The sequence below is a fragment of the Dendropsophus ebraccatus genome, chromosome 1 (assembly GCF_027789765.1).
Source record: "Dendropsophus ebraccatus isolate aDenEbr1 chromosome 1, aDenEbr1.pat, whole genome shotgun sequence".
Lineage (NCBI taxonomy): Eukaryota > Metazoa > Chordata > Amphibia > Anura > Hylidae > Dendropsophus > Dendropsophus ebraccatus.
The window spans coordinates 174,655,677-174,682,337 of NC_091454.1; the positions used below are offsets into that span (position 1 = coordinate 174,655,677).

General features: G+C 41.3%; 1 protein-coding gene across 1 annotated transcript in view; it reads right to left on the reverse strand.

Annotated features, from left to right (window-relative positions):
- The window catches only part of AKAP13 (A-kinase anchoring protein 13), a 150,338-nt gene that overhangs the window by 22,796 nt on the left and 100,881 nt on the right, over nucleotides 1–26,661 (reverse strand). The window contains exons 10-21 of the mRNA XM_069984889.1: nucleotides 25,717–25,850; nucleotides 19,265–19,602; nucleotides 18,439–18,610; nucleotides 17,945–18,273; nucleotides 16,621–16,674; nucleotides 16,051–16,113; nucleotides 15,136–15,310; nucleotides 12,844–12,952; nucleotides 11,363–11,482; nucleotides 10,617–10,659; nucleotides 9,620–9,749; nucleotides 5,440–5,602 (exon numbers count right to left, since the gene is read on the reverse strand). Coding sequence (XP_069840990.1) covers nucleotides 5,440–5,602; nucleotides 9,620–9,749; nucleotides 10,617–10,659; nucleotides 11,363–11,482; nucleotides 12,844–12,952; nucleotides 15,136–15,310; nucleotides 16,051–16,113; nucleotides 16,621–16,674; nucleotides 17,945–18,273; nucleotides 18,439–18,610; nucleotides 19,265–19,602; nucleotides 25,717–25,850 — 1,830 coding nt within the window. The remainder of the gene's footprint in view (nucleotides 1–5,439; nucleotides 5,603–9,619; nucleotides 9,750–10,616; nucleotides 10,660–11,362; nucleotides 11,483–12,843; nucleotides 12,953–15,135; nucleotides 15,311–16,050; nucleotides 16,114–16,620; nucleotides 16,675–17,944; nucleotides 18,274–18,438; nucleotides 18,611–19,264; nucleotides 19,603–25,716; nucleotides 25,851–26,661) is intronic.

The window sequence follows — 26,661 nt, forward strand, 5'->3', positions numbered from 1 at the left end:
AGGGAAGCTACCTCTAACAGGGGGCACCAGAGAGATGGGTATCTTCCTGAGACACCAAACTGCATGTCTATGCACTAAAAGCAAAAACAGTGATCCTTTGCTTTACTGCCTAAAAAATACTGGATTAAAACCATAAAAGTATTAAACTTGAACAGCAAAGCTCAGAGAGACTGAAATCTAATATACATGTACACAACTGTGGCACTTTAACCTTTTATACATTAAGTGTGCAAAAACTAGGCATCACAATACAATGCAACTTGTAAGTGATGAAAATGACAGATGCCCTATGTAAGAAGACTCACCAAACTGGTCATATATAATTGCACATATCCATATCCACAGACTGCACACTTCCATGATATTAAACGCGGAACAGCTGTAGAGGAGCGCTACTTTACTCTGGAGTCTTACACTTCCATTCATGTTGGCTAACTTATGTGATATACAGTAAATCTTCTAATAAATCCCTACAGAGCCATGCCGCCATAGAATACTCCATCCTCCTCTTACAAACACAGCAGCTTGTATCGATGCAGCAGAGCTCAACTTATGCTTTGACTCCATATTTACATAATAATCTACGTTTTGGTGCAAGGCGACCCACAAACGTATGCGATATCATGATGTACGTGACTAGTGGCAGACAAGGCTCCACGTCTGTACATGACAAGTAACTGAAAAACAAGAAGAGTTTGTTACTCAGCTCAATTTCACAAACTCGCGTCTTCTGGAGAAGGGAAATAAGATAGTCCAAGAGAGGAATCCGGCTTTTAAACAAGTCCAATGTAAATAGCTGCACAGAAGTTATGGAAGATCTTGGCACTTACTCGCCTCATAGATTTGATCCAGGCGCATTTCTCCATAGGGTCTCGGTAGCTGTGACTAGAGCTCAAGGACCAGAGACTGTTGCTGCATGTCCCTATACTTACATTCTTAAGCGAGCAGTCATTGGAGGAGGAGCGGAGTGCCGAGATGTATACACACAAAGGAATGCACAGGATTCCGCAGAAACAAACACTGGGATTTCCACAGGTCTAACTATGGAGGCTTGTCATGAGCAAAGCCACTTACTGTGTATCAGGTCCGGAAATAAAACATCAATTTCACCACATTCTCTGACTAATCTAATGTAAGATATAAACAGTTACTAAAGAGAGATTCTCACACGACAGGATATGTGGTGTGGACACCCTCCTGAGAGATCACTTCCCAAATAAATCCTGCAATGCTCACACAGGTCACCACTGCTATAGCCAGCTTTTCTCATCTGTTGGCCACAATGTAGAATGGTTACCAACAGGGGCGTAACTAGAAATGGCTGGGCCCTACAGCAAACTTGATTGGGGCCCCCCATCCCGACTGACCACTAAGCCGCCAAGTCTAGTTATAACTGCAAGGGCTCGTCAGGAGTGCTTACTGTAAGGGTGCCTTCACACGTACCGGATCCACAGTGGATTTCACGCTGTAAGTTTGCAGCGAAATCCGCTGCGGATCCATGTAGTGTGAAGGTCTATGGGGGTTACATATGCAAAGCGGAATATTCATTCCACTGCGGATATGTAAGCTGGCCCCTTTAACCGCCCGCCTGCTTGGCGACGCAGCTGTGTGAGAGGCTCCCGGCTCCAGTCAGTCCCCCATCAGCCAATCAGTGCTGCCGCGCACTGCTTGGCTGGTAGGGAGCCGGGAGCCTCACACAGCCACGGCGCCAAGCAGGTAATGTATGCTCCAGGCCGGGGGTGGCGGCAATGCGGGGGATTTCAAGGGGCCGGGTCACATACTGGCAGTGGAATGAAAATTCCGCTGCAGGTATGTGACCCATTCACTTCACACTACCAGGATCCGCAGCAAACTCGCAGTGTGAAATCCGCTGCGGATCCGGTGCGTGTGAAGCTACCCTTAAAAGGATATTTGCAGAAACTAGGAGACCTGCTTGGCCACCTAATACTGGAAATGATGACAGTTTAAGGGGCAAACACATTGCAGAAGCAGGCAGCAGGGCCCCCTGATGCAGTGGACCCCAAAGCAGCTGCTATGGCTGCTATGGTGGTAGTTACGTCCCTGGTTACCAACAGCGTCTCTCTCCCTGGAGGACCTTTCATGTCCTATAGTACACAGGCAGCCCTTTTTTTTTAAATAAGCACTGTGTAATGCTTTATTCTTTATGTAGTGGCGCTGCATTGGACAGTGCTAGGTTTCCCCAGAGATTACAGAGGATTTGTATACAATGTTAAGGCACCTTCTAACAAGGTAGAGAACCCCTTTCATATACAATGCCTGTCATAAGATTTTTTTCTCCTGGCTGGAATGTGAGAAGGATGTGTAAGGAATATTGCTATACTATAGATCATATAATTTTCACGTCTGAGCTGAAAATTGTATGAAGGCTGAACAATGTACTGAGCTAAATACTTCAGCAGCACAAAACATTCTCCTGTCTGGACACTGTGCTGCTGAATATTGAGTGAAATATATCAGACTGTTTAGCTTACATATATAGATACAAATATACGCTCCTATTAAATTACAGCAAACATAGACCTCCAGCCTGCTTGACCATCTTCCTGGACTGCTCAAGCACTGTCTTATATAAATGATGGAGGTGAATAGCCTCCAACATCAGCTGTGCATGCGTGAATCAGGATGGTGGCGTGAGCGGGAAGCAGAGAATATTCATACAAATGTAGGAGAGGGAAAGAGTGGTGAGGCATGGCAATGAATGGCACAAGCACTACACCACAACTCCAGACTCTTCATTACAGAAGGAGAATTAATACTGTGACCTGGTGACCTGCTCAATAGTGTACTACCAAGTACTGCACACTGTCAGCACATCAGATCAGGTCTGAGCACTGACAGATTCCCTTTAATGGTGGAACAACCTGCTTACAATCATCCAGTTTTCTTGCTTAACCAAAAACTAGTGCAGTCAGACAATGGCCTTTACAGCATATTGACAAAACTCCCCCCGCATCATCAACACCTCCGGTGCTCCTTATAGTCAAAGAAGCACTGGACTAGGCAAACAGTCTCTAAAGCATTTGACTTGGATGTAGAGGAACCAAACAACGACTGAGCGGTAAAATATGGGATCATTTGTGAACTAACTAAAAATGTATAAGAATATATGAAAGAAAAAAGCAATAAGTGCTGCATGTGCAGGAAAATTAACTCTGAGGAAGCCACAAACACAAGTACACAGTATGCACACTCACCTGATGTGGTCGTGCTAAATTAAGGACAACACTATTTAGAGCTTGAAATTGCAGTAAGATTGCAGCCCGCCACCTTCCGGTAACTCAGCCAGGAGTTCAGTCAGCAAGATTAGCATAAAGAAAAAGTGATAAAAGCGGTGGCTTCCCTGGCGCAGTTAGTCTGGACCAGGAGTCTCGAAACACGTAGCTGAATGCAAATAAAGAACTACTTTTTACCAGAACATGGAGTCAGTGTCCGGTAACATTGAGGAAACTCAGTGATCCAGACATCAGACTCCTGGTCCAGACGGACTGCGCCAGGGAAGCCACTGCTTTTATCACTTTTTCTTTGTGCTAAAAATGTATAAGGCTACCGGACATTAAAGTGACAGTGTACCCACAATCTGACCCGCCCAAACCGCTTGTAGCTTCGCATAGCTGCTTTTAATCTCTGCTGTGTTTTGGTTGATCTCCCTGAGGTCAACCAGCATCCTTTTGCATGCACTTACTAGTCATTGCTCCCACTAGCCAGATTCCTACTCCACACTGATGAGGGGCAAATACTCCGAAACAGCTGTCTGTTTATACCTTGCTTGGGTGGTTTCCTTGATTGGAGACATGCCTTGGCTTGGATGTTCCTTCCCGGAGGAAGGTCTGGCTAGTTCACTGACGTTGAGACATGTGATGGTGTCTCTGCAGTGTTCTTTTGCATATTTAATCCAAGATCTGTCCTGGGGTCCGTTCGGCAGGTGATGCAGTTATTGTCCTAAAAACAACTTTTAAAATTGCAGCCCCATGCCCAACGGCAGTGGCTTGGAGTATCTGTGCCCTAACTTTGCAACTTTCCCTCCTCCCCACCCTCTTCATCATTAGGAATGCTACACTGGAACATTTTCTCCTGTCTGAACATTGCACAGGTGCCTTAACGATCCAGCCCATGTTTAGTATTCACACAGCTAAGGAATAGGAGACAATTTGCCTGGAGCATTCCTAATGATGAGGAGAGCGGGGAGGAGGGACAGAGAGGTTGTGCCAGCCTAATGAATAGTCATTCTAAGCCCTGGCCGTTGGGCACGGGGCTGCCAGTCTAAAAGTTGTTTTTTAGGACAATCACCTTTTTAATCACCTCTTTGTTGGAATCTTTTTTTTTATTAGTCTGGTAACATTAAAGGACAACTCGGGTTAAAAGCTTTTTCCCAGTAATTGAAACACATTACAAAGTTATATAATTTTGTAATATGCTTCAATCATGTATCTTCCCCCCTTCCCTATGTTTTCCCCCCTCAACCCCCCACCAGGAAGTGAAGTAAACTCATACTTACCTAATGACTGTTGACCCCAAGCATTTCTGTGCCATTTTGTTACAATGACATCATCAAGAGGGAGGCGGGTCTAAGCCCTGTTAGGCCAGCCTCCCTTTGTCAGATGACTGTAAGCCATCTAACAGTTTTACAGAGTCAGTTAGACATCGGAGTAAACAAAGTGCATCATGGGAAAGCCCAAACCAGGAAGAGAAGAAAAAATGAAGACACCAACTGGAGCTTCAGTTGTTTTTTGTTTTTTTTTTTAAATCTGTGCCGGAGTGGTCCTTTAAATTCACATCATAACAAAAAGATATAAACGAAAGCCACCGCTTCTATCTCTGCATCACAGGACCAGTTACATAATTCTGACCAAACCAGTCTTCCTGCTGGTGTGTATCTGTACAGACTGTTACTGAACATCAGAGCATGAATCACTAGTCACACTGAGGATGAGCGCAGTGAACAAACATCCATATATACATAAACATACATGCACTGTATACACCTACAGTATGAACCGCCACTTGTATCAGGTCTGGTCAATGAGGTACCAAGCTGATATATTTTCCCTACATAGATACACTGTAGTAGCAGTCTGCTGAGACTAATGCTCAGATGTGAAAAGTACTAGAACCAAACTGAAAAGCGGCCCTGACCAAAGCAAGACAGTGTCAACCACTGACAGCTAACAGATTCCGAAAAAGAGAGGGAACAAAAATCATAGACGCTGTAAACCTTCTCCCCATAGATTATTAGTTACTGGGCTGCACTATAAAATGCCTACATAGTGACCCCCCACTATAAAGACACAATGGACTGGCCAGCTGTCCGCATCTAACAGTAAAAGGGAAACGTCTGCTTGTGAACATGTTGTGAAACCATTTCCTTCAAAACAAGTTCTGAAAGACAAGTGCGAGAGGTACAGACATCTAGAGACTTACCTTGACACACATAGCCAGGCTTTTTGGTAAAATGTTTGTCGCAGCTTTTGCATGTTAGGGTATCCATCATTGCTGCGGAGACAAATACATGTCCATTGCTTTTGTGCTTCTCTTTGCTTTTCTCACTGGGCTCCTTTTCTTTATCTTTTGCCTTATCCTTTTCCTGTGGAACAGTAAAAATTAAGATAGATATATTAAAAAAAATGCCTAATGTGCTAACAAACAAAAGCTGACTGGCAGGAAACTAGCAGAAAAGATGTGCACATGTAAAGATATATATAGTGTACAGTACATTATAAAGATATGAGAAAGCTTCTGTAGAGGGCAATCATAGATGCACAATACCATATGATAGAGCTAGCACCAACACAATCTGACAGAGTTTTCATGATAGGTCTGGAGTATACTGTATACTGTATTGCAGCGGATTTGATGGTGCGGATCCACAGCACATTTGATTTAAATAACTGAACACAGCATCAAATTTGCTGCGGATCCTGTATGTGTGAAACTGGCCTTAGAGAGAAAAAAACACCATAAGGCTAGGATCACACACACAGTAAAATAAAGGCAAAATAAAGGAAAAACATGAACCTAGCCTGAGAGTGATAAGAATACAGCATGCATCAATCTTTCTTCATAGGCTCTGCAGTTCACAACCTTGTGGTATATTCAGGATTGGAACCCAATATTAAAGAGAAAAATCCCAGCTAGAATGTCTTCATCACAGAGTCCCCACAAATAACCAGACCTTTAGCATCACAGGTGATTGTAGAATCGCATGCACAGAAAAACCTACAATTATATGGACAGTCAAAGTACTGTAAGAACAAGGGCAATAGGCAGAAATGATGCACAGTATTCATATTTTATACTGCATTGAAGAATATGATCGGGTAATGTCAATTACTTATGGAAACTAAATATGTATGGAGTTTATTATATCTCTAGACAAGATGGGGGAACAAGCCCATTGACATTTATACTAAACTTCTACAACTCCTCAAACATTTTAAAAACTCACAACTGTAACACAAGCAATCCCCGATCAACGAAAGTCTGATTGCTCAGTGGCAAATCACCAAATCCACAATACAGTGTGTGCTTCCTTGTTACAGTGCAGTAACAGATTTCCAAAGGGGCACCCCTGGCATTATGTTACAAGTGCCGAAAACAATACACAAGACAAATATAACAACCATACATTACATAGATTAATAAAAGTAAAATGACCGCATCAGTCTTCATACAAAACCTCATACAGCATGAGGACAAGACCAGAGTAGAGAAATCTGCCCTTACCTCGCCATACCATGATCCTACATATCTTATTCTAATCTGTGGCAAATCAAATTTACACCACGACATCCTGCCCCCGGACTAGATTCCACATATACAGAAGGTGGGTATAAACTACAGCCCATGGACATAACGACGGACTGATGTTTTTCTGTAATCATCTAAAGGCAAGACACAGCAAGGAAGGAAGTGGAAAAAAAAACTTCTGCTTTTTAATAACCCACAACTATGGTAATATCTTCTGCTTTACTGTAGACCTAATGATTTCTTACCGAAATGGATATTCTGCCAAGAGGTATGGCTACATGGGTTCTCTCATTGCTGGTGTGTGTGAAAAATATATAGGCTCACAATGCTCTGCCTCAGAATAGGATGCAGAAATGTAGCCCCTTATTGCTGTGTCTACAACGAAGATCAGGTAGACAGGCAATGGTAGAGCACAATGGTTTTTCTTAGTAAACTTTTGCTAGATTATAAATTACTTTCAATATTTTGTCCCCCTTTCTGAAATTATTTTTCCTTAAAAAATTTAAATATTGGGGTAAATCAAACAGTTGCAAAGGAAAAAAAAAGTTAAATATCTGCGGATAACAAACACCTTCTTAGAAATAGGAGATCTTAAAGGGGAACTCCGGAAGAAAAATGCCTTAAATTCAAGTTATACTGATATTTTATACAGAGTATGAGAGGCTTTCTACGGGGGTTTGCTACTGCTTTAGACAGTTCCTGTCACGGACAGAGGTGGCAACAGAGAGCACCGTGTCAGACTGGAAAGAATACACCACTTCCTGCAGAACATACAGCAATTGATAAGTACTGGAAGACTTGAGTTTGTTTTTTTGTTTTTTTACATTTAAGTTATTTACAAGTTTATGGTAATAGATTAGTTGAAATATCTTTTTTTTCTCTGGAGTCCCCCTTTAAAGGAGAAGTCTGGGGAAAATCTTTTTTTTAAGTATTGTATTGCCTCCTAAAAGTTATACAAATCACCAATATACACTTATTACAGGAAATGCACATAAAGAGCCTTTTTCCCTGCACTTACTACTGCATCAAGGCTTCACTTCCTGGATAACATGGTGACTTTATAAGCATTTCCCATAATAAGTGTATATTGGTCATTTGTATAAATTTTGGGGGGCAATACAATACTTTCTTAAAAATCTTTATTGGACTTCTCCTTTAAGTCTGATGGTTCCAGTTTATATACGTATTTCTCACACCGTCTTACTTGCAAGTTACACCAACCTTTTGTTACAGGCTGCTTTGTTAGTGTCGCTAAAAGTGGTGATGGTAACCTGAACGCCCATCTTTTCAATGTATTCACACCTGTTAAGTGCTGTGATTGTATTACTGAATACGCCTCAGTGAGCCAAGCATCTCACAGCTCCATTCATTTCTGAAGCGAGAGATGCAGAGTACCTGTCTAATACTTACAGGTATACAGATTCAGAACAGAGGAGGCTACAGCTGACATGGTGCGGCATGCCTAGGCACAGACTTGCAAAGCTCATCTGTCACTTCCTGTCATTGTAGATTAATAAAGCTACAGGAAAAAATAAACCTTCAGGCATTTTCTTTTTCTTGTTCCGCTTGTTTTCAGAAAGGATAAACAGTGGTTGCTTTATACTTAACAGCGTATGCCACCTCCCTCGTGTCTCGGACTCTCTATCAGACATACACTAGAACAGCTTCATCTTCTGTAAGAATGTTTGTTTTCAGACTTTACAGTGAAGAGAAGGCTACTTGTAGTGTCGGAGAGGAACAAAAAAGAGAACTGGCTTAGCTTGCATCACTGCCATCTGCGGCTAGATAAAACAAATACAACATGTCCGTACTCAACAGACTTCCATGTTTGTAGATGTGTGGGAGGTGTGCCTTGGAATACTCCTCGTGCAATAATATTAGTGGTACACAATGTATGCTCCTGCAGATTAATAAAGCAAACAAACAGAATACTACTGCCATGGTCATGTCAATAAGTGGACACTACAAAGGGTACACACAGTTCAAGGAACACACAGCTACAGGCTGGATTTCTTAGCACCAAGCTAAGGCTTTATGCACATAACTATAGGCTGAGAAACAGGCTGTACAGTGAGTCCCTGCAGCTTTGTACTATGGATCAATGAGCAATCTATCTACTGGTAATAGATGTAGGATACTCTATTCTCCCCTAGAAGCAAGGATTGCTTCTGTTTTATTTTTTTAGGGCATCATAGACATTTATGGGTGCAGGTATCATGGCTCTGCACAACGCAGACAAAACAGCCACAAGGGGGTTACACAAAAAATGTCTGTAATGTTTTGCAGCGTTAGTATTTAAAGTGTTATAAAAGTTCATTCTCAGCACTCACCATCATGCTTCATAACTTTTATTGTACAAAAAAGTCCATCAAAAAAATATACAATGGCAACAGGACATTTTGCCGAAACGTCCTTTTGCCGTTGTATATTTTTTTGATGGGGTTTTTCTACAATAAAAATTATGAAGCATGATGGTGAGTGCCGAGAATGAACTTTTATAATACTGTGTGATTCTTTTCTTACTGCGAGCACCACCTTAGACACAGAAGTGCCATCTAAAAGATTTTTTTCTTATCAGTATTTAAAGTGAACTTAAACATAGTGACATATCAGAAGTTGTGATGGATGAGGGCCCGACTGCTAAGACCTTGAGTGATCACTTCAAGACAACGCCACCTGGAGCACTGTGACCCTTGTTTCTGCTCTGACCACTTGCCATTGTACTGCATTCTGCTGAGGATTTTATCTGCACAAAGGTAAAAATCGGAGCAATTCCGATGCACCTAAAACACAACTAGTCAATATATCTATAAATGCAATATGACAATTTACCCCCCATGCTAGAATTACTCACCTTTGTTTTTTTACCACTGGACATTTTATTCTTGATGTAGCTAAACGTGCGGCTTACTTTAGTCACACCTTTGCCCTCTAGGTCCTTCTGAGAAGGGCTTGGTGGTAACTGGTTACATTCCTCGGATATGCTAGAAGGGGTGTTGAGAAACAGTATTTAGTATTTTGGCAGCTGTAATACATAGGGGGACTCTGCTTAACAAATATCCAAAGCAAAAAAGTATTTAAAAAAAAGTTATTCAAAATTAAAATTAAAAACACACAATGGTTAGTTAGCGATAACCTAAACCTCTACTAAATAGTTTCAACCATTCATAAGAATGTGCTGAAAATGTCCTAGGAAGAGTGAAGAAATAATCTGCCACTTGTGCAAGGTTTCTTCACATTGTACAATGCTTACAGGGTGGAAGTAGAGGTGTGAAAAAGTTGGGTAAGGCAATGACTAGAAATAATCAGTTTTTGTAACTATCTAAAAACTGTAAATTTACTAAATTTAGAGATTGGTGGCATTCAAAAGGATTTTTATTTTTTAAAGATTTCTGGAAGGATGAAGAAAAAAATGACAAAATAATTATATATATATATATATATATATATATATATATATATATATATATATATATATATATATATATATAGATAGATAGAGAGAGAGAGAGAGAGAGAGAGAGAGAGAGAGAGAGACTTTTCCAAATAGCCTCCATGCACACAACAAAGGGTATTCAAAACTTTATGCCTCAGATTGTTTCAAATGCAGAATGAATGCTTTCTTCAGACTGTAGGCCCAATTGAAAAAAAAAAAAAAAGGAAGTAAGAACTTTTAGCTAAAAGCTTCAGTAACGGCAGTGGATAAGGGGAAGGAAAAAAAAAAAGATATAAAAAATTCCTATAGACAGGTAAAATACAGACAAGAGTTTTGTTATGGAAGAAAAAAAAAAACAACCAACATATAGCCATGCAGACACAGTAAATAAACAAAAAAACACAAAACAATTTACCTATGTGCCAAAGAACTGCTGCCAATATTTAAGGGTCGTGAGCCTGCAAGAGATGTAAAATAGCATAAAAAATTAAGCAGCAAATCAATAACTTAGTTTATAAAATCTATTATCTGATGAACTTTGAAGCGGGTTACTATATGAGACATTGGATTGGAACTTTAGGGCTTTTTGTGCTGGTGCACTGATGAACAGGGGGTATATGGGGATATAAAAATTAGAGCCTACAAAGTAAAATAAAAAAAAAATAAAAATACATTAATGCATTACATAATAGAAAACAATTAAAAATACCCAAATCAATAAAAGACATTTAACATGGAAAGAAATTGCAGCCCAGACACCAATATTCGATCTCCCAAGTCACACTCACTCAGAGGTCCAGGTAGGGGAAATACAGTATTCAAGCAGACACCTTCACCATACAGGAGAACTCGTAATAACAGACTATTTCTTTTGGAACAAAAAGAGTTTTCCCCTACTAAAAGTATATTTACATGAGACCGGGGTGGAGGGCTGTACTATCCCACCATCATTAACATGCGATAATGTAAAAAAAAAAAAAAATAAATAAAATCTAGAACATAGAGGACCCTGGAATTGGAGGACCACCCAGTGTGAGCTGAAAGGCGAGTTTAAATAGCACAACTGTTTATAAATGAGCGAGCAAAGCACACAGATAATGCACCGCAGTGGTTGGAAAGGCGAAGGAAACACAGAGCACGCCAGCGGAAGCATTTACTTACTATCTGACTCGTCCTCACTGGACGAGGTGCCAATAGAAAAGACATGTTTAGACTTAGGTATAAGCGGAGAGATGCTGAAGGAGAAGGATATTCGCCTCTTTGGTTGTATCCGACCCTGGACTGAGAAGTGGGTTAACAGCAGATGTTAGAGCATGCACATTCAAACTAAGCAAGAAAAACAAAGAATGGGCGGCAGAAGCAGAGGTGCGGTCTGAGGAATATGAAATGTGACAGATAGCACCAACCTACGTTATCTTACTGTGGTGCCAATGAAAATAGAGAGGTGTCCCAGGGTTTGTTTGGATTGCAAAAATCTAATGTTAATAGAGGGAATTGTTCAGGACCCTAACTGGCCAAAACAGAAAAGCTACAAGTATGCTTCTGTATTACACGGACAGGTCATTAAATTCAGTGTACACTGCAGAGCATTTCTGTCACTTTAAAAAAATCTTTTGACTTGTCACATAGTTATGTCAAAAGTTTTGATTAGTTGGGGACCTCCACAAATCAGCAAACCAGCTGATAAGTGTGCAGCTTCTCCAACCATCTCACTGCAGGAGATGGGTTTGATAAAAAAATTATAGAACCCTATCCTGCAACAAGTCAGCGAGTGAAGCTAAATGCTCTAGATCCCAACAGTTGGATACCCCATGATCACTATCAAAAAACAAACCTGACAAAATGGAACTACCACAGCAAAAATCCTTTTAAATAGGTTGCTGAGTGAGAAAACCTATCTGCAGCAGAGGTGTAGAGTGTCTGACAAGTAGGGGTCCAACCTCTGAGACCCCCACTGATCACAAGAATATGGGTTCTGTGCTGCCTTTTTTAAATGGTGCAGCACATGCTGACACTTCATTCAACTCTATGGTATCTTCTCCAGGCATATAAAGTTGAATGGAGCAGCAGTACCTGCATATATAGCTATTTATTTATTTTTTATTTATTTATTTATTTATTTTTTTTTGGGGGGGGGTCAACTATATTGCTTTGTGTTCATCTGTAGTCTATGGGTCTATTTAAAGAATCCTGGGACAACAGTAACTTTGTTAGCGAAGAGAACAGAATGCGGAATAAAACACAATGGTCGAAATGGGAAATTAACCATGGTTGTGATAAACAAGCATGCATTGTATGCCTAAGAATGGATGCATACATTTCATGTTAGAGGCCGGAGGATGGCAAATTATCAGGCATAACCCGCACTGGTAATGGATCATTAGGGGTTTGTCTAGTAATATTTATAGAGAAGAAGAGAATTGGTCAGTCCTAAATGAATCGTGGAGAAAGTCCTTGAACTAGAGCAAAGAGCAAAAAGCTGTTCATTTATCCAGAGCTGCTACTTCCCTTGGTACTTCACATTGGACTTGTGTCAATCACACCAATAATCTTATGTGTAGATACATGCCAGGGAGACATGTGGCCGACTGAAATAGGATGTATGTTAAGTGTGAGGAATTGACAGTGGTAGAAATGCTCACCCTCCATAAGTGGATTCGCAATTGCCGACAGCGACACTGACTTTGACAGACGAGAAGAACCAAGTGATCCAGAGTAAATCAAGTCATGATCTTCTGTTCCTTCGCACACCTACAAATACACAGAAAAAAGTCATTAACTTCATTCTGGCATAAACATACACATGCAGAAAGAATATTAAGCCTATATTGACCTAATATTTGGGATCTAACAATGACAACATGGATGGCACCAGACACTATTTAGACCCTGGAACTGCACATGGAATGACCATGGCAACACAATGGTGAACTGCCCTTTTTTTTTGCGGGGGGTGGGGGGGGGGGGGTGGTAGTAAATTGTCAGGGGAGCCTACAGATTTTCTTTAATATACAACAAAATGTTTAAGGGGAATGTATTACTTAGATGTTAGATCCAGTTACAAAAACAATCTGTTTCTATTTTCTGACTTACTGTTCGTTTGTTTGTTTTTTGTCTTGTGTACATTATTAAAGGGCAGCCATCTTGCCTTAGTTTTGTTTTAACAGCATTTAGTGATCTGCTTTACAGCAAGCCAGACAGACACAATGAACATCTGTAGACCCTATTGTATAAGACACTGCTGTAAGCATGCTGTGTGACCTTCAGAGCTCCTACTGACTTTGCTATACACTGGTGTCACCTTTCGCTGCAATGCTGTACAGATCATTTTCCAGCAGCCTCCTCTATCTCCCCAGACAGAACAGGAAGCCTGAGCTTAGTTTTTAAGCATACCTTGCATTAAGAAAAACTTTTGATGTGTCACAGACATTTTAAGTTTTGATCGATCTGAGTCCAATTAGGAGAATAAGAGGAGAAAAATGGATGGTATTGTGCTTCACTTCCCTGGTGGCAGGACTTATAATGGTGCCACTTAGATGGAGATCACTGTGAGATGGGGATGGTGCTACTGCACGCTCCTCCAGGCTCATTTTCCCGATTGGTGGGGGTCTCATCTGAGCTTTCCAACAGCAAGTTTTAGCAGTCTACTGAGCAGTTCACATGGGGTGTATCTGCCAACCATCCTGCAGAGCAGAAGTGTGGACGCTAAAATGTAATATTAACCACCTGTGGTTCAGGATCAGTACCATATAGACAGTGCAACTTACATCCAAAGTAATGCCACTGCTTATTTCTGTATGGAAACTTAACATCAGAAGTGCATAGAATTTAAGGACAGTGATAAGGGGCTCTAGTCATGCTCCATTTATATTTCTACTATAGGTTAAAACCAATAGTAAAACACAAACATCAATACAACAACTATCTACTGTATGACCTAAACATCAAAATGCTAACTAGAAATACTGTAATAAAATGTACACTAAGGATTAGGTAACTGGTGTCTCCTCATTTTCAGCAGAAGAAAAATCACAGCAAAAAGCCAAGTATGAACTTCCTTCTCAATAAAGGAATGCAGACAGCGAGTGCCACAAGAGGGCCAAGAAAGCCATGTGGAGAACACATTTTATTGAGCTTTTTCTTTTGTATTTTTCATGCCTATTTTTATGCTTAAACCCTTGTTGTTATTCTGAAATGGAAACATCTCGGGGCAAGAACAGATTTGCCACAGCGCATATAACTGCACAAAACTGGACCCACAACAGCTGGAAAAGCAGCTTCTGGAAACAGTGTCTGGATAGGAACAGTTTGTGAAAAGCTTTGTGGACTGTGATTTAATGGCTAAGTATCCAAGAATAAGGCTGATCAATGTCAAACATCAACCAGAAAGAACAATGCCAATGGACTATGAAGGGTTGGAAATGCCTTCACTAAAGTGATGAATTTCACTTCACTATGTTGCAGTCGAAAACACTAACCCGTGCTTGACTGGTTATGTAGTACCAAGGTATTTTCTTTAAAAGGAGCTATAATGGGTGGTTTTCGTGGTTTGGGCCAAGATTCTGAGTAGTGTGGAGGAGGAACCTTATTGCTGCGGCACATATAGTCATTCCAGCAACAGTTTAGAGAAGATCCTTTGCTACTCGTGTACAGAATGAAGATTATGCACAATGGGTTTGCCAAGGACTTAAAAAGAACTTGTCAAGACAGAACAGAGCAAAGTCATGATCCAACATTGGTTATAGTGCAACACTATATTTTTGCAAGGCCATTAAGTGCTCCACCGCACCAATGATAAATGTGTAATCATATCCAGATTCTACCAAAAAAAGGCATCACCGGCAAAAATGTGGGAAACTCAATGTCCCTAGGTATGAAATAGGATATTAAACAAGCAATGTAAGTGTCCACATATTTTGGGCCTTATTGCATACCACATGATGGGAAGTTCTGCCAATCCTCTGATCTGGCTCTTGTTCTTCTTCTGTCAAAGAAGTCAAGGACCCATGATCCTCTCTTTTGTACAGCACTCCGGTCTGCTTTTTTGTGACAAAAGTGGAGTCATGGGCGGCAGGTGCGTTCTTCTCAGCAAGGCCTTCCAAGCTGTAACTAAGCAAACAGAGAACAGATAAATTCACTAGACAGTCAACAGTCAATATGACAAGGAATAACAGACATTTAGCAGGAAATATATAAAAGATATAGGGGGAGATTTATCAAAGGGTGTAAAATTTAGACTGGTGCAAACTGCCCACAGCAACCAATCACAGCTCAGCTTTCCTTTCAGCACTGCCTAAAGTTGAGCTGTGATTGGTTGCTGTGGGCAGTTTGCACCAGTCAACATTTTACACCCTTTGATAAATCTCCCCCATAGACATTAAGCAAAAGGACCTTTTGAGCCCTTATGTAGGAAGGACATTTTTGCATACAACAAAGTCAATGAATATACCGCATGTAAGTGGTCAAGAACACAGCAAACATGTCACACACAATGCAATGCAAAGCTAGGCAACGTATTAGGTTTCATACTCTGTTAATATACTCCATCTGCCAATGAAGCACACACACTGCCACAAGCAGGACAGGCCAAAGTAGCGGAATAAGTTACAAACCTTGCGGACAGCATACCAAACACCTAATGGCAAACACCTAATGGCAAAATAGAGGCAGCTCTATGCCCGGTAAAATACTCTAAAGCCATCCAAAGGATACTGCCTCTACTATGCAAACTATTAAGATGCTCTACTAAGATACTACAGCAACTTTTAGCAATAGCTTTCGGCCTGAGCAAAGATAAAGCACAAGGCACCCTGGTGTGTAGTACCCCTGCCGTATCAGAAATACTATACCTTCTATTATTAAAGTCACCACCTATAGAAGTGAATTGTGCATCTGCGGGACACCAGCTCATGCTGAGAGGAGCAACCATAAAGAGAGGGTGAAATGTGATTGTTAATAGAATATGAATGAAAATATATATATATATATATATATATATATATATATATATATATATATATATATATAATGGTAACACAGGAAACAAGTCTATTGGTGGACAGAAAAATAATCAATGGAAAAACTTTAGAGATTCACCTATGTAGACAATAACATCCATGCTAGAGAACTGACAAGTGTTTCCTAACATTAGGTATTAAATGGTTCTCTTCATAGAGTGAATGATACAATATATAGACACGTGTCTTATACTAGGCTGGCGAGCATGGCACCCGCACACTGTTTGGTATATATAGGCAATAGGTCAGTGCGTCTGGTTTGGGGTTTCTCTGCTTTAATTTGAAGAGGTAAAATGATAATAGAGCAAGAGTGATTCCCATTATTGTTATGGCTGCCTTTGGTTGCATTACCAGTGTTAGTAGAGGTATATACATAAAGAGATGGATTGTTATTTTTGATACCTTCTTCTATGAGTAGCTGGCTTCTTTATAACATCCCCCAGAACTCGCAATGAACTGAAAATGAATCGTTGAGATGGATCAGCACTGGTCAGAAGAGAATGGATGAAATCATGGGACAGGAGAAGGCAGAATTAGAGACAGTGAAATTAGAGAGACTTGCTGGTTGCCCCCATTTGCACCCATGTACAGATACACATACTCTCACAGTAGTGCAGCACCGCGCTGCTACAATGCTCCAGGACAGTCTTCAATTTCATCAAAGCAATGCTGTATACTACATAAGTCCACTGGCGGTAGACGTCATCAGGTCCTGCCTGTCATACATTAGCTGGCATTGGGGCAATCATGGACTGCATTAGTATCAGAAGCTCACTGTTAACACAGCTAAACCCAGCAACAGACAGCACACATCTGAGCACTAAGCTGCTAGAGAACATGGAAATCCTGGATACACGTAATTGTGCCAAATTACAGATTACAGAAGAGTCATTACAACATAATGTAGGGTCATCTGTAAGGTATTACACTACACACTATGCCATCTGATCTAGAAATAATATATCAGGATGTGAATCCTTCACCCATTCCAGGAAGACAACTATTCCTCCTAGGCTATGATCATTCTTAAGAAACATGTCCATACAATAGACTGCTGTTTAAAGTTGCTTATTTTTTTTTATATAGACTTAAATAAGAGATCAGATATTTCTCACCTCTTTTGGTCTGTACGGACATATGGTTTAAATGGGTATTCCAGTTAAAGACAATTGTTACTGATCTACTGGAAAGGTGACCAATGCTAAATCAATGGGGCCTCATTGTCAGGACCCCCAATAACTGCCAGAAAATGGTATTTCAGTCCCCTAAACTAAAGAACACAGCTAGAAGGAGCCTAAATCCAGAAGCATTAGTGAACATGGCTTGCTGTTCTATGCTATGATAGTGAAGATAGCCAACTACCCATGGCTCTTTTCTTCGGTGCCTCAGGTCTTTGGATGGTGCCACATGGTCTTAAAGTGACAGGCAAGGAAGATCGCCTTTCTGATGATTGGGGGGAGGCTACACTGGCTGGATCTAGCGTTAACCACCTATTAAGTTAGATGATAAATGCTTTTAGCTGGAACACTCATTTTAACATTTTTTGCTTATATTAACTTGCACTCAACAATACTCAACAAACAAGTCATACACCTGGAAAAAAAAAATATTTTCAATATCATTGCAGTAGTGCCCATTATTCCTCTAACAATGCTGGCGGGAACCAAAAAACAACATAAAACATTTAGAAGCAGTGAGAGAACAGCTGACTGACCATGACTCTTACCTTCTGCGGTTGATTTCAGCATTATTGCTTTTATGCTTCCCAGGTTCCCAGCTATGTCTTCTAAAAGGAGACAAAGAGCGGATGGTGCTCCTGGAGCGAAGCGCATGTGGGGACACCTCTGTTATGCTGTCCATCTCCTCTCCTTCATTCTCTGATAACCCGGTCTTGTCATTTTCTCTCTCCCCAGAAGCAGTCAATGGGTTACTGTCCTTTCTCTCAATTAAAGTACGAGAAAGAGAGACATCACTTCCATGGGAAGAGTTCCTTTCTAGAGAAGAAGTGTCCTCTGAGCCAGAGCTGACCACGTTGCCTGATGACCGCTCGTCAATCTAGAAGAAAAGGTACTATAGATTAGCTTCTTTTTTATAACTCTATATAGAGTACATACCAAAAGCCAAAGACAATGTCCTGCAAAAATTGTTATGGCAAAAGTACTTAATGCAAACAAATGTTAATATCACTTATTACAAATAAGAAGGTGGAAAATAACGTACCTTATGTTTGGAAACTCTGTCAGTCCCCAGATCAGGCACTCGTTCCTCCTCTGTCAATGAAGTTAATGACCCTCGATCCTCTCCCCTGAATGGTGAACCACACAGCCTGCTTGCAGCAGAAGAGGACTCCCTTGTTTTGCTTTCAATACCAGCGAGACCCTCCAAACTGCAACTTAGAGAAAGGAAATCAATGTTATTATGAAATAAATATGTGAAATCCCCATAGAACCTACTTATGAGCCATGCAGTGTAGTTTCCCATGTAAAAAGCCATAACAGAACAGCACCACCTAGAGGTTAAATTACAATTTGAAAAAAAGGCAAAACATTTAAAAAGTTGAACTATACTTTTTCTAAAAAAACATTTTTTGCCTATGAATGAGCATGACATTTGCACAATTGACAGAGCCTGTGTATCATGAGGTGGCACTAGAGAGCCATTTCCTTTCCCTCTGGAGGAGAGCTACGTTGCATACTATTTCCTAGCAGGCATTGCATAGCCTATAAGACTGTTAGCTTGGTGATCTTCCCAAGGAGATACTGCATATCACTCTCTTAGACCAGCTTTGTGCTAACTACACAAAAAGCTGCTAATGTAACGTAACATACATATAAACCAATACTTATGCCACAAAAGGCGTACATTGCTGCCTACTGCTTTGTACTTCCTGTCACCATACATGGTAGATAAAGGTTGGCCAAGTCTGCTGATTTAGAATACAACGTGAAAGATTTCCTTAGGACTCTGATCCCATCCATGATCCATCCATGACCGCAGCTTACTCATGCGCTTGCACCCATCAGTTAAAAGCGTAATATTATCCTACCTCCTGTGGCTGATATCAGCGTTATTGCCTTTGTGTTTCCCAGGCTCCCAGCTATGTCTTCTGGAAGGTGATAGAGAGCGAACTGTGCTCCTGGATTGCACAGTGTGTGGAGATACTCCTGGCATGTTGTCCTTCTCCTTTCCTTCTGTTCCAGTCTTCCCAGATGCCATGATATTTCCAGATGCAGCCAAGGTGCTGCTGTCCAAGTCTCTGTACTTTCTCTCAGTTAAGGCACGGGGAAGGGAAATATCACTTCCATGGGAAGAGTTCCTTTCTAGGGATGAAGTGTCCTCTGAGCCAGAGCTGGCAGCATTGCTCATAGACTGTTCGTCTTCAAGCTGGAAGTAGACAAGGCACAAATTAGTCTTCTATGACTAAAAAAATGATATAACCTGAAAGTAATAACCTGCATAATCATTACCAAACAATCAAAAGTCTGTCCTATAGTCAAAAAGAAGATTACCCCTCGCCCATCAGAATACATGAATGTTCAACCATGCCAAATGATCACGTGTTTGGGGAAGTTGGGATAGAAGAGAGAGAGAGACAGACAGACGTTGGCTGACAGCTAATGAAAGTGTAAATGAAGCCATTCCACCCGCCGGCTTGGTGGGGAAATTTGTGGCCAGCCTGGCATTTTATCTAGTATGACATGGTTTAGATGAATGACTGGCAATGTAAGACGGGGAATAAGTCTGCTCATACGGAGTAACTCTTTATTCTGCATCATAGAAGGGGATCCTCATGGGCGACCCCTCTGATGTCCATATACCCTACTAGGGCATATGAACAGGAATTGTCTTTATGAGACAAGAAGCGCGTAAACTCTTGAATCATGTTGTAGTCTTACACCAAGTTTGCATTAGCGCTTATGAAGAGACTGGTGGGGTTTTTTTTCTTTCCAACACAACATGTTTACAAAGTCACTTAAAAAAAATGATGATCCCAGTATGTGTCTTGGCATTCATATATGCAGACACATGCCAGACATTAGCTCCACAAAGCCTTTAAGCATGTACACAAACAGCTCTGTAGTAAAAGGATCACCCTGCAGTCACTCCGTTACACTATGATGCTGTTCAGGTCTGTACAGTGTAATATCTTTCTGCTTTCAAGGCGCTCTACTTCTGACTGTGCGCTTACTAATCTGGACTGCTCTGTCATTCTCTATAATAAATAAAATAATAATAGTTTCCATTCTCGCAAAAAAAAAAAAAAAAAAGCAACACCACAGAGCAGGAAGTGATCTCACCCTGTACTCATCCTTCTGTAAGAAGCATTGTTGTAATCCCTGCCTACGGGAGATAGGAAGTAAGCTATATACTCCCGTATTATTAAACACTTACATACAGTATATACAGAACACATTTTCTTTTGTTTCTTATAGGTAAAACTTAAAAGAACATGTAAATTAAAGAACAGCTACTTTGATGTTGGAGGACTTTAGGCAAGGGGAGGAGACGGTAGTGGTCGCAGAGTGGGCCTCACAAACTTCAGAGAGGTTGAGGACCTAGACATTAGGAGATGATATCACGCTGTCTAAACTCTCCTTTTTTAATACTTTAAATGGAAAATCTTTCCCAGAAGATTTTTTCCACTGTAAGGTTAATACTGCTTTAGTGTTCTGTAAATTAGAGTAGTACTCCCTATATGCCTCCCTGAAGAGTGTTTCTCATTTTCTGCCTCTTTGTTATAACAAGATCTTCTAAAAGGGGTTATTCATCCATATACATTTTTATATTGCTTGGTGCAGTGGGAGGACTGGGTGATGTCACTGTGGGATCTGCAGGAGTATGCCTTTTTTTTCCTTTTGAAAGTTGTCTTGTTTTGCTATAATGTACTTAGAAGTAGTTCAAGCTAACAATAAGCAGTTATCCACCCATATCACATTTGGCCTTCATAGTGAGCTTTATTAGAGTCATAATACCACTTTACTGTTGTAACATCATTTATGACAATGTGAATACCTAAATATTTAAGGAAAAGTCCGGTAAAAACATCTTTTAAAGGAGGCATGGGGGGAACATAAACCAATTCTACTTACAGTCATGGCCGAAAGTTTTGGCACCCCTGAATTTTTTCCCAGAAAATTATTGCAATTACACATGTTTTGTTGTACACGTGTTTATTTCCTTTGTGTGTATTGGAACACACAAAAAAACACAGGAAAAAAAAAGGCAAATGAGACAATTATTGGCACTAAATTATTGGCATCTTCAACTTAATATTTGATTGCACACCCTTTGAAAAAAATAACTGAAATCAATTGCTTCCTATAACCATCAACAAGCTTCTTACACCTCTCAGCTGGAATTTTGCACCACTCTTCTTTTGCAAACTACTCAAAGTCTCTCATATTTGAAGGATGCCTTCTCCCAACAGTAATTTTAAGATCTCTCCACAGGTGTTCAATGGGATTTAGATCTGGACTCATTGCTGGCCACGTAAGAACTCCAGTGCTTTGTTTCCATCCATTTCTGGGTGCTTTTTGAAGTATGTTTGGGGTCATTGTCCTGCTGGAAGACCCATGACCTAGGACACAAACCCAGCTTTCTGACACCGAGCCCTACACTGACCCAAAATCCAGATTTCATGATGCCTTGCACATAGTCAAGACACCCAGTTTCAGAGGCAGCAAAACAACTCCGAAACATCTTTGAACCTCCACCATATTTGACTGTAGGAACAGTGTTCTGTTCTTTGTAGGCCTCATTCCATTTTCGATAAATCGTAGAATGATGTGCTTTACCAAAGAGCTCTATCTTGGGTCTCGTCTGTCCACAAGATGTTTTCCCAGAAGGATTCAGGCTTACTTACAAACATTTTTGCAAATTGCAGTCTAGATTTTTATGTCTCTGTGTCAGCAGTGGGGTCCTCCTGGGTCTCCTGCCATAGCGTTTAATTTAATTCAAATGGCAACGGATAGTTGGAGCTGACACTGATGCACCCTGCGCCTGCAGGACAGCTTGAATTTCTTTGGAACTTGATTAGGGCTGCTTATCCACCATCCAGACTATCCTGCGTTGAAACCTTTTATCAATTTTTCTCCTCTGTCCAGGGATATTAGCTACAGTGCCATGGGTTGTAAACTTCTTGATTATGTTGTGCACCATGGACAAAGGAACATCAGGATCTCTGGAGATGGACTCTTAACATTGAGATTGTTGATATGTTTCCACAATTTTGGTTCTCCAGTCCTCAGGCAGTTCTCTTTTCCTCTTTCTGTTCTCAGTGCGGCGCACACACACAAAGATTGAGTCAACTTCTCTCCCTTTTTATCTGGATTCAGGTGTGATTTTTAAATTTCGCACACCAGTTACTTACCACAGGTGGGCTTAAATGAGCATCACATGCTTGAAAGTAAGTTATTTACCCTAATTTTTTAAAAGGTGCCAATAATTTTGTCCGGACGATTTTTGGAGTTTTGCGTGAAATTATGTCAAATTTGCCTTTTTTTCCCACTGCTTTTTTGTGTTGTTCCAATACACACAAAGGAAATAAACATGTGTATAACAAAACATGTGCAATTGCAATAATTTTCTGGGAGGAATACTTCATTTCCTGGAAAAAAATTCAGAGGTGTCAACACGTTCGTCCATGACTGTATCTCTTCCCATGCCTCCACAGCATTGCCTTACCGCTCCGTGACCCCCGCCAGGCTCCTGGATCTGCTTCTGTAGCAATGTCATGATAAATTGTCCCCCTCAGCCAGTCAGTGACTGCAGGGGGACACAGCTCCAGTCACTGATTGGCTAAGCAGGCACTCAAGTCAGGTGACAACATTGCAACTCATGAGAAAATGAGTTCCGGCGGGGGTCCCAGAGCCTCTGAAGTGACGCTTCAGGGGCATGGCGAGAGGTTAGTAAAGCTTGTTTACCACATTCTCACCGGACGACTTCCAAATCATTTTTTCCCAGAGTTCTCCATTAAAGGAGAAGTCCGGCCAAAATTTATTTTTTATGTTATTACTTATGGAAAGTTATACAATTTTCTAATGTACATTAATTATGGGAAATGCTCACATACTGCTGTTTCCCTTAATTTAGTGTTTTAGGAAGTGTTAGAATTCTCTCAGAACCAGTGACGTCACGACGAATGGTGTAATTCCTATGGAGTGTCCAGCAGGGGGCGATCTATATATAGAAGTCAATGAGTACCATTGACTTCTATATATAGTGCGCCCCTGCTGGACACTCCATTGGAATTACAATGGATGTGTGTATGTAATGTTATGCACTGTACTTTGCGATTGAATACATTTATGGAATACTTTGGGGAGCAAGTATCCTTGCTCCCCAAAGTATCCCATAAATGTATTCAATAAATACATTTGCAGGGCACCGAGCAGGGAGGGAGAGAAGTGCCATCTACCTTCCCCCTCCCTGCTCGGTGCTGGGAACATATACAAAGTACTACTCCCCCATTATCTGCAGATAATGGAGGAGTAGTACCTGTGCTATCTTATCGCCGCCCACGCCACCGCTCATAGAAGTGAGCCCTCAACCAACGTCCGGGAGCACGGTGCTCCTGGTGCTTCCTGGTGTCCCAGGCCGGGGTGGGTGAGGGCTGACGCGGCCGGCCTGCAGGAGCAGAGAACGGTGGCCGGCCGGATAGTGTGAGTGGCGGCAGGGAGTCAGCGGCGCGGGCAGCGGAGAGTCAACGGGGCCATAGTGTTTCGAGGAGGAGGTGGCACTTCTGTGAGTGGCGGCGGCGCGGGCAGCACTTCTATGAGCGGCGGCGCGGGCGGCGATAAGATAGCACAGGTACTTTTTATATGTTCCCAGCACCGAGCAGGGAGGGGGGAGGTAGATGGCACTTCTCTCCCTCCCTGCTCGGTGCCCTGCAAATGTATTTATTGAATACATTTATGGGATACTTTGGGGAGCAAGGACACTTGCTCCCCAAAGTATTCCATAAATGTATTCAATCGCAAAGTACAGTGCATAACATTACATTACATACACACATCCATTATAATTCCAATGGAGTGTCCAGCAGGGGGCGCACTATATATAGAAGTCAATGAGTACCATTGACTTCTATATATAGTGCGCCCCCTGCTGGACACTCCATAGGAATTACACCATTCGTCGTGACGTCACTGGTTCTGAGAGAATTCTAACACTTCCTGATACACTAAATTAAGGGAAATAGCAGTATATGAGCATTTCCCATAATTAATGTACATTAGAAAATTGTATAACTTTCCATAAGAAATAACATATAAAAAATAAATTTTGGCCGGACTTCTCCTTTTAATTCACTGTATTTACACCGTTAGCCATGAATTAGTTTTCAGGCAAAACAGACTGATAAACTATCCTCAAGATAGCATAAAAAGGCCCTATTACAACTAACAATTATCGGCCTTACTTGGATGATTATGGACCGTTTAGGACAATTATCGTTCAGAGTAATAGCATACGTTGTAAGACAATGATCAGCCGACATGCACAATGTCAGCTGACACAGATTTTTCAACATGTTGAAAGAATTCAATGAATCAATCAGTCTGCTGTGTACTAGGAGTAGCGGCAGCAGACCACCACTGATTTCAATGGGCTGCCAGAACAACCTAAGGGTCGTTCGGACAGCCCTTCCTGCTGCTCCTTACTGTCTGTGCATATAATAGCACAGTGCAGCAAGCAGGAAATGAGCGCTCAGCTGACAGGTTGGCGCTCGCTTCCCCGGCACATTGGACCATGTAATACGGCCTTTAGTCACTGATTAGCGGTGTGCCAACAGGCGGCACCCCCTCTGATCAGCTGTTCTACACAGTGCACGTAGCCAGAAACAGCTGGTTCCATTTAATGTGTAGCAGTGGTAACACCTATCTGCAGGTTCTGTTCAATGGAACTGCAGCTAAGACCAGCAACAACATCAGGCCATTACATAATGATCAGATCCAATTGCTTCAGGTCGCTTTCATTTTATAGTGCAAGTGCAGAACAACTGATACGCGGGGTCATGACGATCAGCAACTGATAAGCTGTCCTATGGATAACTGATCAGTATACTTTGCCCAGAAAACTCCTCAAACAGCTTTGTGTGGCCAAAATGCCGCTTTTTACACTATGCCAAAACAAACACCATATTTATTCCAGTGCTTTGCACGCCTGTTGTCTTTTTTGTATACATCAATACCCTATAAAGGGTATGTTGACACTGAGCAAATACGGCGGAATCCTGCAGTTCTCAGTGTCCCAATTTGGTTGAATGAGAGGGTGCACGCTCCTCCACTGCCGCTGCTCTCTGCTCGAAGAAGTAACATGTCACTTCTTTGAGCGGAGAGTGGCGTCTGCCAACAATCGCATGCTCTCCCATAGACGACACACTGAGACAGGTGGGATTCTGTGGTAGAAAGTTCCGCTGCGGAATTCCGCCTGTTTTACTCAGTGTAAACATACCCTAAGAATATTGTCCTTCTGGCACAAACATCTGTTAGAACTCACCTTTGTGAAAATCATTTCATCCAGTACCTCAGGGGGCATGTAGTTCAGATCAGAATCACTTGCCCGATCCCTCTTCAGTGTGTGTGGAGATGAATGTTCTGCATCAAGTGAATCCTCCAGAAACTGCCTGCATTCTATATTATACCAAAGAGAAGAAAAATACCTGCATTACCACATCTACTGGTCAGTCTGGGTACATGACCTGTTTCATTGAGCAAGCAGTCTGATCTGCAGGCCTCATGAGATTTATAGATAGTTATAGGGTGCGTTTACACGTACAGGATCGGCAACAGATTTGAAGTTGCAGATTCAATGCAAAGTAACTCTGGGCCATCAAATCTGCTGCAGATTCAAATCTGCGCCTGCAGATCCTGTACGTGTGAACGCACCCTTATGGGAAAAGATTAAGTATTACTTGTCATTCTATACAATTTATGCTTAGTAGTCAAGTGGGTGATGCTACTCAGTGACTGACAGCTCTCCATAAGCACATCTATATGACATTTGTCAATCACTGCGTAGGACTGTTCACTTGACTACTTAGTCCCGAATCAGCAGAGATTGACATTAATGAATGACAAGTTATACTGAATCTTTTTCCACAAAACAATATATCTGCTCATCTCCTCATGCTCAATAACTTGATGCCATAAGACTGAAATGCATGTTCAACATGACAGATATCCAACCCACTACTTTCATACCTTATAGAACATCTTTACTGAACATTAAGCCTGATCTGTAACCAACGCTATAAAACAGGCCTGCACAGGTGGCCCATTTATTTAGAACAGGGGGATTGTTTTTTGTGGAACATGTAATATTTAGTTCAGTAGTTGTCAGCTAAAAGAGAATTGTATCACATTGTAAATGCAGTGCATTCTCTAGGAATCAGGTTCAAGAGCAGGAAGAACTGAGCAGATTGATATATAGTTTTGGAAAAAG